Genomic DNA, 17,051 nt, shown 5'->3' with positions numbered 1-17,051 from the left:
TCCTGGGGGAAAGATATTGCAAAATCTCCATTCCCACCCCACTCAGGGGCCAGCCAGAGGTGATATTTGCTGGTTCTCTAAACTACTCAAAATTTCTGCTACCAGTTGTCCAGAACCTGTCAGAACCTGCTGAATTTCACCCTTGGATAATACACATGCGTTGCCATTTCTCAGGGAGATGGGAAACTAGAAAATAACCTTCTAGGACTTCATGAGCTCCATTTGTAATAATTTGATCACTTTGATATTGGTTGTGGCCCAGGCTTGATTCAGATACAACATTCCTTCAGCCATCATGTGGTCTACAGGTAACAGTCCCTGACAGACCAACAACCAAAAAGTAAACAATACCCCAATCAAGGAACTGCCAAACAAACTAACAGTAAACAGCCCAGCCAAAGAACTTCCAAACCCATTCCATCCAACATTGATAGGATGGGTCACTAGAATATAAATTGAGACCAAATCCTACTTCTAACTAGCACTGATGATGTTACCCTGTTTTGGTAGTGAAATATCTGCAAGAAAATAAGCTCAGAGAGCATCAAAGACCCCTTATTTCAATCCTGACCTACAAATATTCTCCTTTATTGGTATCATGCCACCCACTCTCTCCCTCTCTCCCCCTCCCTCTTTCCTTCTCCCCAACCCTGTGTTTGTGTGTGTGAACCACTCATAGATCAGACTGTTTCCTTTCCTGAAGTATGGAAATGAAAAAAATATTATGTATTCAATTTGCATAACCTCGATGACCCTGGGCATTACCTGAGAGGGTTTCTGTGAATTGGCTGAACTGCAGGGAAAGTCAATGTGTTGTGGCATCTGTGGCACATTCTCTTGTCCTTTGCACTCATCACCACTGGACACATGGAACGCAGCTAAACCCTCGGAACTTTCATGTCCGTAGCCGTTGCCTAAAATAGCCTGTGTATCTTCATCTGAGTCGGTGATGAGAACGAACTCAGCTTTGAAAAGATCCTTCCCATCCATTCTCCCTCCCTTTGCCTTGTCTTCTTGGAATTTGAAAAGTTTGTGCTTATCGTTGAGGCAACTGACAGCTTCACCAGTTCCCTTGTTTCCACTTCCTATGGCAGATGACTTCTCCACTTCTTTTGTTCCAGCAATTACTTCATTCTGAAGGAAGGGAGGAAGGAAGGAAGGAAGGAAGGAAGGAAGGAAGGAAGGAAGGAAGGAAGGAAGGAAGGAAGGGGGAAGGGAGGGAGAGAGGAGAGAGAGAGATGACTCAGTGTTATGTGCTGCTATGCTTCTCTCCTTGCATAATGAATTAAAATTCCTACAGAAACCATGACCAGGACAAATAAATATCTGAGAAATAAAATACCTACAGTATGTGTGGAGAACTGAGGAAACTAGTTATTGAAGGGATATGCATTCAATTTTTACCACCTCTATCCCATTTCACAAGCACATTGTCTGTCAGAGGAGGACAGGGTCTTAATCAGCTTCTGGTCCCTTTTGAGTGACACCAAAGACAAAACTGGAAGAAATACTTCATTTAATATCCAGGACAGTGCAGAAATCTGGAACAGCTGCAGCCAGGCAGTAGGGAACATGGAGCACTTCAAAAACAAAGGCCAAGGGCAACAACTGGAATTCCCATGATTATCAGAGGGATAAATTTGGAATAAAATCCCATAGGTATGAAAGAAAACAAAGTTTCAAACCAAAACCTTTTCTAGCAGACAAAACAAAAAAATTGTAGCTGCGAAGTTCTGCTTGTGGCTCAAGACAGTTTAGGTTATATTTCAGCCACATCGGGGGTGGGTTCCTGCCGGCATTACTGCCAGTTCGGTGCCTGAAAAATTTTGCACATGCGTGCTCACTTCGCTCAGAACAGAACAGAAAATCAAGATGGCGGCCCCGAGGATAGAACCAGTTCGGGCACGTGTCCGGCCGAGTTACTACCTACTCAGCCAAACTGAATCAGTCCGAACTGGTAGGAAGCCATCTCTGAACCACATATGACCTTCTTGGAACCCTTGCAAGACAGACCAAGAATGAAAGACACAGTATATCTAATTCTTCTGCATGTTGCCCTTCTTAAACAATCTCTCCTGTTGCTCTGGGAGGTTGCATTTTAATAACATACAAACAAAAAATGGCAAGAGAGTAATTCAGATTTCCTGGCAGATTGCAGTAGATTTCATCTTTACATACGATCTGCACTTTTCCTCCTCTTTAGCACCACCTCATACTGGGTATAGTGGAGGATGGTAGCTGTTTCTTTTTCCTGAGAGCCAGATGTTTTGGGTTTGGCTGCCAATCACCTTTGTACTTATTTAATTTTCTCTTTTAGCCAACAGACCTTGAATCTGCCTGTTCTTCACAACTCAGTTCCCAGGCCTTCTGCTGCGCCATCCTGTATCTTAGCTAGCAGCTATCTTGTTTGCAGAAGGGACCCGGTGGCTCAATGGCTAAGATGCTGAGCTTGTTGATTAGAAAGGTCAGCAGTTCAGCAGTTCGAATCCCTAGTGCCGCATAATGGAGTGAGCTCCTGTTACCTGTCCCAGCTTCTGCCAACCTAGCAGCCTGAAAGCATGTAAAAAATGCAAGTAGAAAAATAAGATGTCTTCAGACAGCGCTGGCTCTTTGGCTTTGAAACAGAGATGAGCACCACCCCCTAGAGTTGGGAATGACTAGCACATATGTGTAAGGGGAACCTTTACCTTTATCTTGTCTTCCTTCCCTTTTTTATTTCACAATATAAAGGATTCAACATACATTAGGGTTCTAGCATAGGTATCTTGATCACACTGGACTGGATTTCTTCACCCACAAATTAAATTAATAATTAAAATGGTCTAAAGGGTCATTGTTTGGAAACAGAAGCTGAAGAAAGGGACCAAAGGAGAAGCTAAAGGGATTGGCCAATGAGGTCTGATATCCCTTCCTATATCCAAGTCCAAACCTAGTCCAAACCTAAACTGGTTCCCTTTTTAATCTGTCCCAAAGGTTTGTTTTTTTCCAAAAGACAGCCGGACTTTCTTACCTTTTTTCCCTTGAAAACTTTTAGCTTCTTATCCAAGAGGCTGTTCCGATCTGAACATTTTCAAGGAAAAAAAGCCGAGAAAATCCAGTTGCCTTTTGGGAAGAAAAAACATTGGGAACAACCATAACCTGGATCAGGGGTCAGCAACCCATGGCTCTGGAGCCGCCTGTGGCTCTTTCATCCCTCTGCTGCAGCTCCCTGTTGCCAGTTGGCTCCACAATTGATAGGGCTTTTGGTTAGGACAGGTAGAGGAAAAAGGATGCTGTGCTAGGAGGAGACTCTATGGTGGGAGAACTGGATTTCCGGTCATCTCCAGAATTGAATGGGAAGCTTCCGGTCAGGACCTTTGTGGCTCTTTGAGTGTTTAAGTTTGCTGACCCCTGACCTGGATGATTGAAAATCTCCAGAGATTCCCTTCTTAATGTTCAAAGAAAAGGAGGAAAGTAACTGGTAACCATGTCTTTAAAGTTAAATAGCTTGGCTCATCTTTTAGATTCTCGTTGCTACTTGCATATCTGAGGTTCTTAGAATCAACCTTGCAGATATTCTGTTCTGGTGAACATTTTAATCTCAGATATTGAGCTGGATGTGTACATGCTTAGATTTACTACAGGCACTGGGAAAAAAGACACCATTTATTTTAGGCTATAACTGCTTTTCTGCCTATTGTACCCAACCTTTTATTTCCAGGCTAGACACATTTTGAGACAATTCTCTCCATTCCCCACTCCAACATAACTGAGACAAAGATTAACATATAAATTAGCAAAATAGATTTGTTTAACACTCTTCTATTCAGATCCTTCTGCAATACTCACGCAGTATGTTGTGCAGTCAGCAAGGTAGCATTGAGTTGGCAGTCTTCCGAGGGAAGGCACAAAAGTGAACTTAAGAAATCCAGATTCCAAAGGAACCTACAATAGATGCAGATACTATATAGCAAGGAAATTGAACAAACATAGCATTTTGCTGTGTGCCCTGCCTATATTACATCACCCAACAGATACTGCTACGGTTCGTTCAAAGAATTGAGGAAAGACAGACTCTAATTTTTGATCATTCTGCTGTAAATTATTCACCAATTTATGTTGACTTTGGCATAGTCATAAGCAGTTATTGTGTTGGAGTAGGAAGATCCCAGTTCTTTTCCACCCATAGGCACAGAGTCTCATTAGGTGACTTCAGAACAGCTGTTTTCTCACAATCCAACTGTACAGGCCTCTTGGGAGGAAATGAGAGGCAAGAACTCTACGTAGGTCACCATAGGATGCTGAATTTCTGTCTGTCTGTCTGTCTGTCTGCCTGTCAGTGTATGTGTATATCTCTGTCTTTGTATCTAGCTACCCGCCCGTCCGTCTATCCATCCATCCATCTATCCATCCATCCACCTACCCACCTACCTACCTACCTACCTACCTACCTACCTACCTATCTACCTACCTATTTATCTATATCATCTATATCTATATCATCTAAATCTATCTATCTATCTATCTATCTATCTATCTATCATCTATCTATCTATCTATCTATCTATCTATCTATCTATCTATCATCTATCTATCTATCTATCTATCTATCATCTATCTATCTATCTATCTATCTATCTATCTATCTATCTATCATCTATCTATCTATCTATCTATCATCTATCTATCTATCTATCATCTATCTATCTATCTATCTATCTATCTATCATCTATCTATCTATCTATCTATCTATCTATCATCTATCTATCTATCTATCATCTATCTATCTATCTATCTATCATCTATCTATCTATCTATCTATCTATCATCTATCTATCTATCTATCATCTATCTATCTATCTATCTATCTATCTATCATCTATCTATCTATCTATCTATCTATCATCTATCTATCTATCTATCTATCTATCTATCTATCTATCATCTATTTATATTTCACATTTTAAACCTCCCATCTCCCTCAAACATGGAATGTAACATGGAATGTAAAACAAAGAACAATTGTTCTCAGGGTGCTCTAAAGCATTTTTTTTTTAAAAAAAAAAACCTATAATTGATAAGACCAGAGAAGCATCTCTGAATACATCCTGCCCATTAAATCTGCTGTTACTTTTCTCTTTGGCAGCACATTAGACAAAATGGAATGAGTCACTTGGCAAGGCCAGTCTAGACTGCAATGTGCATATGTCCTCTACTTCTAAACAGTCAAAAACTCCAGGAATTTATCCAGCAGTTCTCTTTCTTTGTAGAAAAAAAAGGAGTACCAGATAACGATTCTGTGCTATTTCAAAACTAAATGCATCTGAACTGTATTTTCTGAGCATAATAATGGGAAGTCACAAGGCTCTGGAAGATTTCTGTTTCCCATCAGGTTCTTAGAGGAAACTGTATCAACTCAGAATTTTCCACAGTGAAAATCTTCTGACTCATTTTCAGATCAAGTTGCAGCACAAAGGTACTTTTCTGCAATTACACAGACTGATTTGTCTCTTCTGAGCACTATAAAGGGAATGAAAGCACCAGATCTTCTTCCCTATAGCTGTAGCCCAAGGCTGTATTTACTTTTTTAAAATTTATATGCCGCCCATCATACTATTGAAATAACTCTGGACTCTACTGACCAACTGGCCAATCCATTTTCAGCAAAAGGGTGGCACAAAAATAAAACTGGATATTATTTTCATAAAGGAACTAGAGGGAATGCTCCAACATTGGAAGGTTTTAAGAAGGTGTTGGATAACCATTTGTCTGATTTGACTCTCTGGAATTTTAATAGATATGAACACTAAAAGGATATAGTTCAATAAAATTTAGGCAATTTGCAGTGTAAAAATCACATGTCATTTTTTTAATTTAAAAATATACATGTGTCAATATATCATACAATTGTAACGATTTTTTTAAAAAAAGAAGGATTTGGTTAAATGTGTATATTTATCTCCTAAAACCTGGAATTTTAGATTCAGGTTACAAAGTCAGAGCCAATTCAAGAACACAATAAAATTTATCAAAAGAAAAATCAGTTCCCAGGTATCGATAATTACATTTTTACTCAAATTGTTCAAGGTAATTTTCAGAACAAGAAATGCTGATTATAAATCAAGTACCACAGCCTTCACAGAACAACACATGATGCTAAATACTGAGATTTTAAACTGAGTTACCATACAAATATTCTCCTGTTCAGTTGCATAGTTCCCAAAAATGATTTTAAAACTTTTTCTCTTGACACTAGAACCTTCTATGGAAGCAACCAGCTTGCTTCCAAGAAGAAAAAGAAGAAAACAAAATACAGATCAAATTCCTGAAACTGTGTGAAAGCTGCTTAAAAGTTATTCCTATGAAGAACCATGAGGCATTTTTTACATGTTGAAATAAATGTTCCCATCATAGGAATAGCTTTGTGACTCAGTTCTGCCAGCATCTCCCACCCAAGTGTGACTTAAGGACAGAAAGTTTGAGAATCCACGTTTTATAATATGAGCCAATAAATATCAGTTGTAATAAGTTTATTGGCTTGTTTTTTTTAACAAGCCAGAAACCCTAGCATGTAAACCATAGTTTTTAGCTCAGGGTTATGTGTAGCCCTGGCCAATGTGCCTCAATAACCACAGTATCTCTAGGGCTGGATTATTTGATCTCAGCCCTAGAGATATTACAGTTACTAAGGCACAATGGCCAGGTTTACACATTATCCTAGCCCTAAAAATATGTTTCCCTCCGCCCTGGGTATTCCAGTGGAATCCAACCAGATTCCAGTGTTTACCTGAGAGGCATCTACCTACCCTAAGTTGAGTTGTCTCAATGGATCTGGAGCACAATTCTTTGCATTCCAATCTGAATGGAATTCCATGAGTTGTAATCTAAAAGAAGTCCATGCTACAAAAGAGGTCGCCAAGAAGAACACGTTCACTAAAGCACAGCCCCTTGTTGCCTGCTGTGCACACCAAACTAGAGAGAAGTCCTGGTGTCAATTAAGGCTGTAGGACAGCATCGTACTATACAAAGCAAAAGTGAGTCACTAGAAAAGCACTCAGTAGGAGCAGAGGCCACTGCTTTTCCTTCAGAAGTGCTGCTCAGAACTTTCAATACAGAGGAGCCATTCTTCAAAAGATACCATGGGACGGTCACAGAAGCACGTAGACTGTGAATTCTTGAAGATGTATGCAAGAGCATTTTACTCACTGGGAGAGAAAGGGCATCGAAGGCTTGCATGTCAGCATGATTTGGTCGTTTGAGCAGCATGTGTGAATTTCTTACCCAGGTCAAAGTTCCCATCAATTATTTCACAAATAGTAAACATACTCACACCCTACCCCTATAGCACATTAACCAATTTTAGAAGTTGAAATTCATGAATATTGCACTAAAAGGTGTTTAAGGCAAGAGAAAGACTCTTAAAGACTAGGTGAGGGGGGGGATTCTCATGAAGAAAATCTATGTGGTCACTAAGAACTGACAATGATTTGATGGCACAAAATCAATCAATTAATTGCATTTGGCAACTACGTGGACATAACCCAACCCTACAGTTTTCTTAGTCATAGAAAATTTTTCATTACCTTCTTCTGAGATGTTTTCTAACAATTATCTTATCATTCCTGGTAGCCTCCCTTCCAAAGGCCAAGAAGACCTGGACCCACTCAAGATATGCCCAGTGAGTTATTGCTACTCACTGAATTCACTCAAGATATCGAATAACTATGAAATATTTATACTTGTTCAATCTATGTGGAAAGGAGCACCAGGTTTACCTTGTTCAATCAATCAGTTTTTCTTAAAATAAACAGTTGTCTTTAAGATGTTATAGAGGTTCTACTGGACAACACTTATATAGCAGAAGCTGGTGGGAAACACATGGAACCATTTATCCCTAAAGAGAAATTGAGGTTATTGTTTCAGCAGAAGCAAATGTTAACATATGGCAATATCTGCCTTCCAAATGAAACTCTCCTCAGAGAGCTGCACCAATTGACATTTTCAATCCTGCAGATGGGCTTTAAAGTCTGCATACATCATACTTGCTAACTAATCTGTGATATTTACAGTTGCACAACTGGCCCAGGATTTCACAGACCTATGAATAGATCAGGCTCACATGCTGCAACAATTTATACTTCACGGGCTCATTCAGATGGCTTCTATTTCGGTAAACTCAAAAACTAAATTAGTCATACAGAGTTTCGTAGTCCATAATTAAAAAGTCTCCCAACTTCTCTAAATATCTTGCAGGTAACAGGACCAGCATAAATTATATATTCAACACATCTAACTCGCCATAGATATAACTATGGCTTTCAGAGTAGTTATTGCAGTTTAAAATTCATGCTGCATTGCAAACACCTGTAAGCAATATCTAGTCTTACAGCACCATCTCTACAGTACGCCATATCTTTCTTTTTTTAGAAAACTAAATCGTACCTGTCCTCTGTCAAGCAATTCCTTCTGTTCCCTGCTCTTTTCCCCGCATCACATGTGGAGATCAGGAACTCCCAGATGTCTGCTATGTAAAGCTAATATGGACACCAGGTTTTAGAGAAACAATGCTTGTTCCAGTCACAAGTGAAATTCCTTTTTTGGGATATTTGGAAAGTAGGCGGCATATGTGGGCACAAGAAGCATCTGGAGATAAACGATCTCTTTGTACAACTTTCTTGCTGCTAAAATGTGCCATGGTTAAAACAATGAGGCTGCTTTCAAGAGATGTTAGTGGATTTTGCTCATTAAACCAGTATAGCATTAAATCATATGTCATCTTAATATAAAATATATTGCATTTGAGAACAATGAGTATACTTATTCCTGGAAAAAGTTTTCTTATGGATTGGTGAATACTAAGCCAAAAAGTCCAAATGACTAAACTGAAAATGACTAAGCCTTTCCTTTTTGGGGGGTGGGTGGAAAATCATCTTCCCAACCATGATGATTATTCTTGTTGAGGACAAAGGACTCTGTAACATGCATAAGACTCTGTAAATATTTCTCTGATGTGTGGGAATTACCGCTTAGGGTTGATGGAGATGTGTAGATCGAGGCAACGTATCAGGGGTGGGTTGCTGCTGGCATTACTGCCGGTTCAGCGCACATTTTATTTTACTGCCAGTTCAGTATCTAAGGATCCAAGTGAAAGCAGCAGATTTCTCAGCCTCTTAAACATGCAGCGCAGGTGTGTATTGGGGTTACACGGATGTAGTTCCTACATGGCTTCTTGAAATGGAGGACAACTGTTATCTGGGATCCATTTGCAAGCTCTGTGCTATCAATCAAGTGTCATGGGGAAGAATGGATAGGATGCAATGACAATTTTCAGTGGCAAACAGCCTGCCTTGGAAACTGTTTTATCATTTCCAATGATTTGATCAAGCTGGTGACTCACTGTTGAATTATCACTGACAAAAGATCAAAATAGTAAGTCCCATTAGAGGATAGATGAAGAAATAATCGACAACAGTGTCGGCGAGAAAGCAAAAGGATTGTCATAAAAACATTACGTTTCTGAGATGATGTATATGCCAGAGCTGCGGATGTACTAGGAAAAGCTATAATTTAAAGAATCACAATACGCAAGTGGGCAGGTTGAAAATGACATCAAAGTAATTTAAGCTGAAGTATTACTCAGAACCTCTAACATCTTGATAACTGCAATTCGCCCTGTTGATTATTATAAGGAGCCATTGTGTCCATTGTCATTTAGGCAACCCTTTCAGCATGCATGAGGGCTCAAAATTGAACAGACCTCTCTCAACAGAGGGGGGGGATACGACATCATCTCTCTCCAATCTACAACACAGTCCTTTCAACAGTTCCAAGAAGGCTCCACACCAATTTACACCACTCAGGTGACCATGATAACACAGATAAACCTCCACCTTAACAACCTGCTAAAAGGATGCAAATGGCAAGCTGTCTGCAAGGAATATAAATCCTTCCATTCCCCACTATCCAGTCAAAGCTGAAGAAGCTTCTTGGATGAGAAGCAAAACATCTTCAAAGACAAACCAGCAAGTCCAGTTGCCTCTTTAAAAAAGCACTTTTGGGACAAGCATGACCTGGATGACTGAGAATCTCCATAGAGTTTCAGCGCACATTTTCCCAAACATTTGTCTAGTATCTCTTGAGCTTAGACAAAAAGTCTATGCCCAAAGTGAACAGGAATCCAGTTCCCACATGCACAGACTTGAAACAAACAGGGAGGATGGAAGGCTGTAACTGCTACCTTAAACTCATGGAAGAGAAGCAAAATATGCATCTAACAAACAGTAAACAATAAATGGGGCTGGAAAATGTGGACAAGCCAGAGGGTCATCAGGTTAGTGCAGAGTTGTCAAGCTTGCGGCCGCAGGCCAGATGCATCACGTGCTGGCCACGCCCACGCCCGGCTTAGCAAAGGAGCGAAAAGTTGCAATACATCATGTGACAATGACATGATGATGCAAATTTGACACCCCTGGGTTAGAGGAAAGCAAATCACTGCAATTAAATAATGACATATCGACTTCGCTTTTTAGACTACGCTCTTTTGATCCGCTAAAGTACAGTATGACGTTGAACTGTGCAGCAATGAACAGGGGAAAAAATGATTTTCCAACTCTATGGTTCAAGTGTCTCAAGAGCCCTATATGAGAATGAGATTCTGCTTCTCCAGGAAGAGTCATGTTTCCAGTGGACCTCTGAAAAGATAAGGACAGGCAAGAAGAGTTTCATTCTTTCTTCCAGGAAAAGAAAAGTTTCATTGGAGGAAACATCCCAACACAGATTGTATGAGAATATGCCAATTCTGTCTATGAGATCAATTGGAAAGGGCAGCAGATTTGAGGGGGCCAATATTATCATACAAACAGAGAAGTATTATTTTCTACCATTATCCTTCCCATTCAATGTAACAATAACAATACTGCCCAAGGAGCTGCTGATTCAGTTCTACAGGGGTGGGTTCCGGCAGGCACCACTACTGTTTTGATCACGTGCTTGATGTGCGCTGCTCGTGCATGTGCAGTGCAATAAAAATTGAACTCTGCATGTGGAGAAGAAAAAAACAAGATGGCGGTGCCATACGCCAGAGAAAGGGTTCAGGGTCGTGGCAGGCCTGGGTCGCTGCCGACCCAGGCCGCCATACCATTACCAGTTTGGCTGAACCAGGCCGAACCAGTAGGAACCCACCACTGCTCTGACCATGCTGTCATCAACACTATCTTGGAGGCACCGTCAATGTTAATACAGCAAGGTTGATATTGGAAGAAGAGGCCCATTATTACATTGTTTTAACAGTAGAGCAGCTAAAGGCAACTTCAGCTGTCTCCACAGCTGGCTAGAGGCAAAATTCTGGTGATGTCATGAGGACTGTTGCTTAACAGTAGTTAACAGTGTTTAGTGCGGGTCTTCATGCTTTGAATAGAGGGATATGAGGATGAACTACCCGATTAGATTCACTCTAACTATCTACATAAAATTAGCTTATGGGGTCCAATGGAACATTTGTTCCTGATAATCTTTTTTCCCATAACTGGGAAATTGCCTATACGCATCTATCTTATTAACCAGACCAAAAATGCTAGATAATTCCTGGAAGCCTGGCACACTAACGAATTGGTGATTAATAGACACATAGACATAAGCAACTTCTACATACTGTGCAAAAGAGACAACCAACAAGCCAAAAAAAAAAAAAAAGAATGAAAAGACCAAAATACCTCCCCACCAGCAATCAACACTTAGATGTGTATAGTTTAACACCAAGGTTAACATCGAAACAATAATCCAGAAGTAGAGAAGAGTTAGAAACAATACACTTTCTTTTTTTAAAAAAAATGGATACAAAATGGTAAATTACGCACTGTAGCCTATGAAAATCACACGAATTTCCACACAGACACATATCATAAATGAAAAAATAAACAAATAAAAACCCAAGCAAATTTAGTTTTAGCTTGAATCACATCATCCTAATTTAACTTTACAGAAAGCAATCTATTATGTGCCACTAACATTTCCAGAAATATATATATATTTCTGAAATAAATAAATATATATTATAAATAAATAAATAAATAAATATTATAAAGAAATATATATATATATATATTTCTGAAATAAATACATAAATACACACACACACACACACACATACACAAACAAACAAACACATACATATACAAACCCATACACAACACACACAGACAGACAGACAGACAGACAGACAATCAAATTTTAATATAGTTCCTTCCAGATCCCCATTTTGAGATAAAATAGTTTCTTAGAAGAATTATATGCATTTGTTTTCAAAACTCTATTTGGAGCTAGAGAATTTTTATTCTTACAGATTTTTAGAAACATAGGGAAGAACATAAAATAATTATTCTCAGCAGCTTCATTTGTAATCAGCCTGTTTGCTGCTAAAAATCCCAATTCACTACATTTTGTCCCAATTACAAATATCAACATTTTTCTTAGGGAAGGCATCTATAAATTACTTTGAAAACTAGGATGTCAAGATGCCACAATGTAAGATTGATAATAGATTGATGTAGTTACCTTCCTTTTCAAAAAGTGGCTTTACAGCCAAACCAATTTGCCAGAACTACTGCAAAGTGCTTTAGAGCTAATGGTCAGAAGGCAGCCAAAGTGCATTGCAACTGGATATGATTCCAGCCTTAAATAAATCTCCCTCCATCATTATCAATTTCTGGAAAATTCAATGAAGATGTGTTAAAAGTTGGGGAAGTGTAGCTTGGAAAAAGATGAAGGGAAGGCAGGACAGATCTTTCTTTAATAGCACTTTGATCTATACTACTTCAAGAATGAGCTTAATTCACCCCTTTGTCTTCTTTTGGCAGTTCTTTCTACAAAAATATAAGAAACATCAGAGGGACAAAAGTGAATAACTAATCACATTATTTGTGTGGGTACCTACAGAAGGGGAAGTATCAAATGCCATAAAATCAATGAATAATACCAAAGCTTCAGGAAATGACTATGTTACAGTTGAAATGCTGAAAGCTGGTGGATCACAGTTTACCCAAGCTACTAGTAAAACTGTAATCAAGATGCCTCAGAAAAGAAAAGAAAATAACTGATGCATGGAGAAATGCTGGAGTGATTCTTATACACAAGAAAAGGGCCCAAGATTATTTAAAGAACTATTGCCCAATAAACCTTCTTTCAGTCATCTACAAGATTTTCACCATGATAATAGCAAAAAGAATGCTGAGAACATTAAATGATGCACAGCCAAAGGAGCCAACAAGGTTCAGTAGTGGTTGCAGCACAATGAATCCCCTCCAGATTATTCAGCAAGTCATTAAAAGCCACAATGAGTACCTCTGCATGGCTTTCATTAATTATGAAAAGGCATTTGACTCAGTATTCCAGCAAGCAGCAATCAATACATTGCTCAACCAAGGCCTAGACACTGCTTGCATAAACTTACTACAATCAATATATGAAAATGCCTTAATGATCTTAAAGTGGAAATCAACAAAGAATGAGGATATGACAAGGTGATACAATATCACCTATCCTTTTCTCACACTGCTTGAAGAAGTATTTCGCAAACTAGACTGGGCTAAAGATGGAATAAAAATCAATGGCACCTATTTAAACCACTTAACAATTGCAGATGATGTTGCTCTCTTCTGACAAGACCCAGAAGAATTACAAAGGCACATACAAGAGTAGCACAAAGGAGGAGAACCATTTGCCTTAAAAAAAATAAACCTGAAAAAGGGACAGGTTATGTAGAAAGAAAGAAAGAAAGAAAGAAAGAAAGAAAGAAAGAAAGAAAGAAAGAAAGAAAGAAAGAAAGAAAGAAAGAAAGAAGAAAAAAGAAATAAAGAAAGAAAGAAAGAAAGAAAGAAAGAAAGAAAGAAGAAAGAAAGATACACACACACAAACATACACACACACATCTACTACAGAAGAACTAGATACAGTACACTTTGGCCAATGGATCTCAATGGAAATTGATACAAAAAGGGAAATTGAACAACTTGTTAAATGTGCTTCACAATAATTCGGCAAGCTAAGTGTAATTTTCAAGAACAACCTCCCAGTGTGCCTGAAGAGAAATGTTTTCGACCAGTGTGTGCTACCTGTTCCAACATATGCCAGCAAAACATGGACACTAAGCTCACAATCGACACAAAAGCTCACAAAAGAGTGGCACATAGAACCATGGAAAGAGGCATGCTCGGCATCACAAGAGAAGATAGAAAGAGCTGCACGTGGATTAGAGAACAAACTAAAGTATACTATCAAAAAAGTAAAAGAATTGAAATTGAAATGGACTAGTCACATAGCATGAAGAACTGGTGGCGGGGTGAACTAAGTCAGTCATAGAATGGGTTCCACTTGATAAAAAGCATCCTCAAAAGAGACCTGAAACAGGATGGAACAACAACATCAGCAAGTACTATGGGCCCAATTGGCAAAGGAAAGCTGAAGACCATATTGGTTGAAAACATGCAGAAGAGACTTTCATCCTGTAGTGGATAGACAATGACTAGATGGATGGTGATGATGATGCTCCTGAAAAAAATGTTTTTGGCATCTCCTTCCCTTCTGGAGTTCAAAGTGACAAAAAGACTTCCAGCAATGTGAATGCCAGGCAGGATGATCATGCCCTGCAGGTTTCTGTCCTCAAAAGTTGGGGTGTTAAGAAAGAAAACCTCAATAATGCCCAGGAGAAAGAGATGTCAAGCCTTGTCAGCCAAGTTAATACATTTCATCTGCCAAGTGGGAACTACTGCCAGCAGATTTGCCTAGTTGGTCAGCAACAGCTGAGGAAGACTTCCATAGATGAAAATCTTAAAGGGGAAAGCAAGTCACGAAAGCAAGGAGACTCTGAAAAATAAAATTATAAAAGACCACTGAGAAAAAGAAATAAACCCCCAGAAGAAACCAGCAGGGCTGCATAAAGCACTCTATGAGAAATTGAGAGACAAAAAGAACAAGTACAAAAAATTTCCATTGTACCTAATTAAAACATACTACCAGAGAAAAGTCAGAATGGAAAGCTACAGATCAGAGTGAACTAAGATTTGTAACAGATTTTGATTTCCTGGACGTTTGATTAAAAATGGGCTTTGGAACACAAGGATGCTGGCTGAGTAACCAGAGCCTGCAGCCTTGCCAGAAGTAAATCAAACTGTAAAAGTAACCCGGGGGGGGGGGGGGGGGATTTGCAGTAGAAGAAGCCAGCACAACTAGTGAACTGTTTATATTCAGAAAGCAGGACCCTATTCTTTGCCTCAGAAACAATAAAATTCTCTAATGAAAGAAATAGAAGAATTGAAACAAAGAATCCCCGAGCATGTAAAACAGCACAAAAACACAGGATAAGGTGGTCTGCATTGAAGCTTGTCCCAAAGAGAAAACTACCACAAACATTAAAAGATGCCAATACCTTTTAAACACCTTTTCATCAGTACCTGTCAAAATTTTATCTAACTCAGTCATTTTATCATGGAAACCTTCCATTTTAAGATCTTTATCATATCTAGAATGTATTTGCACATCTGAAAACCTATTCATCTTTATACCTTGCATAGATTTAAGTTGCATATATTCTTGCATAGATTTAAGTTCACCCTCTGCATTCAATATTTCACCATATCTAACTGTTTGTTCCTTTTTGTATGTTACTGGGTATGAAAATGCTTCAATAGTTGATAACCAGACTGTAATTTTTAAATAATGTTGCCTTTTAGTCTTTTCCAGTTTAATAGCATAGCCTCACGTATATAATGTCTTCTAAAATACCCCTGTGTTTTAGTTCCCTTGTATCATAAGAAAGTGTGCCGTTCTAACAACAAAGCATGTCCTTCTACAGTCAATAATCTAGAATTTCTTAATGTTATCCACTCCTTAACCCACCTCAAGCTTGTTGCCTGATAGTATAGCTCCCAGTTTGGTAGGCCAAATCCTCCTCTTGTTCTTCTAGCATCTTGCAATAATTTTAATTTTATTCTTGCTTTCTTTCCCTGCCAAATATACTTCAACACTATTTTGTTTAAGTCATTAAAATAAGCTTTACCTAGTCTAACTGGAAATGTCCGGAACAAATATAAAATCCTAGGTAATATATTCATCTTGATTGTAGATATTCTCCCTATTATTGATAATTGTAGATTTCCCCATTTTGCCAAATCTATCGCAATCTGCTGTTTCAGTTTATAGTAGTTCTCTTTAAGTGTACTACATCTTGCTGTCAAATATGTCCCCAAATACTTGACCTTATTTGTGATTTTATTAGTTTAAAAATTTTTACAAGGAAAAGGGGTTATAGGGTTATAAAACATTTTGACAGCTACATTGTGCTTGAGGGGAGAAGCCCCCCCAGGTCTTGCAACTTTTACAAACAAAGATAGAAAAATATCAACATTTACATAAGTATTAGCAGTTTTAAGTTTAACACAAAATCATCCGTATGTTTCAATCGTTTGTTTTGTATCACTTCCATGAAAGTACATTATAGCAACAATTGCAATAGTGTTCCAAATCACTTTTGTGATCTGAGTCTTCTAGCTGTTGCGTCCTCCCTCCCGTCCACCGGCTGAGCCTCAGCCCCTCCCTCCTTTGTTTCTTGTGTAACATCCCCCATTCCACCTAAGAGAGCACTGTGTTTTTTAGTGAAAGCCTCTGCTTACACTACTGTGTTGATTCTAATTCTGCTGCCCTCCCAAAAAATCAACATGCCTTCTGGAAACAGCCACCTGAACCAAACCGCATTATTATATAATTTTTTTTGCTAAGAAGGAATATTTCCTTCTATTATCTCTTACTTTCTTTGGGATCTGTTTAAGAATGGTTATTTCTTTATCTTTATATTTTAATGGTCCTCCCCTTTGAGCTCCTAGAACCTCATCTCTTGTAGTTTTTCTAAGAAATTTGACATTAACTTCCCTTGGAACATTGTGTGTTCTTGCATAGGCTGAATTAACCCTGTAGATCAGATCAATGTACCACCAAAGCTGTTGTTTATCTCTATTAATATATTCTGCTAGTATTGTGGTCATAATCTCCTTAAGAGCTTCGTTCTCAACTTCTGGCAAGT

The 17,051-nt window shown here is 38.7% G+C and overlaps 1 protein-coding gene across 1 annotated transcript in view; it reads right to left on the bottom strand.

Annotated features, from left to right (window-relative positions):
* Positions 1-17,051, bottom strand: part of MLIP (muscular LMNA interacting protein) — a 72,691-nt gene that overhangs the window by 38,596 nt on the left and 17,044 nt on the right. The window contains exons 2-3 of the mRNA XM_081945557.1: positions 3,829-3,924; positions 766-1,134 (exon numbers count right to left, since the gene is read on the bottom strand). Of these exons, the coding sequence (XP_081801683.1) occupies positions 766-1,134; positions 3,829-3,924 (465 nt within the window). The remainder of the gene's footprint in view (positions 1-765; positions 1,135-3,828; positions 3,925-17,051) is intronic.

Source organism: Natrix helvetica (assembly GCF_964273705.1).
Source record: "Natrix helvetica genome assembly, chromosome: 2".
Taxonomy (NCBI): Eukaryota; Metazoa; Chordata; class Lepidosauria; order Squamata; family Natricidae; genus Natrix; species Natrix helvetica.
Note: the sequence above shows the minus strand (reverse complement) of the source record. Positions and strands in the feature narration are given on the sequence as shown.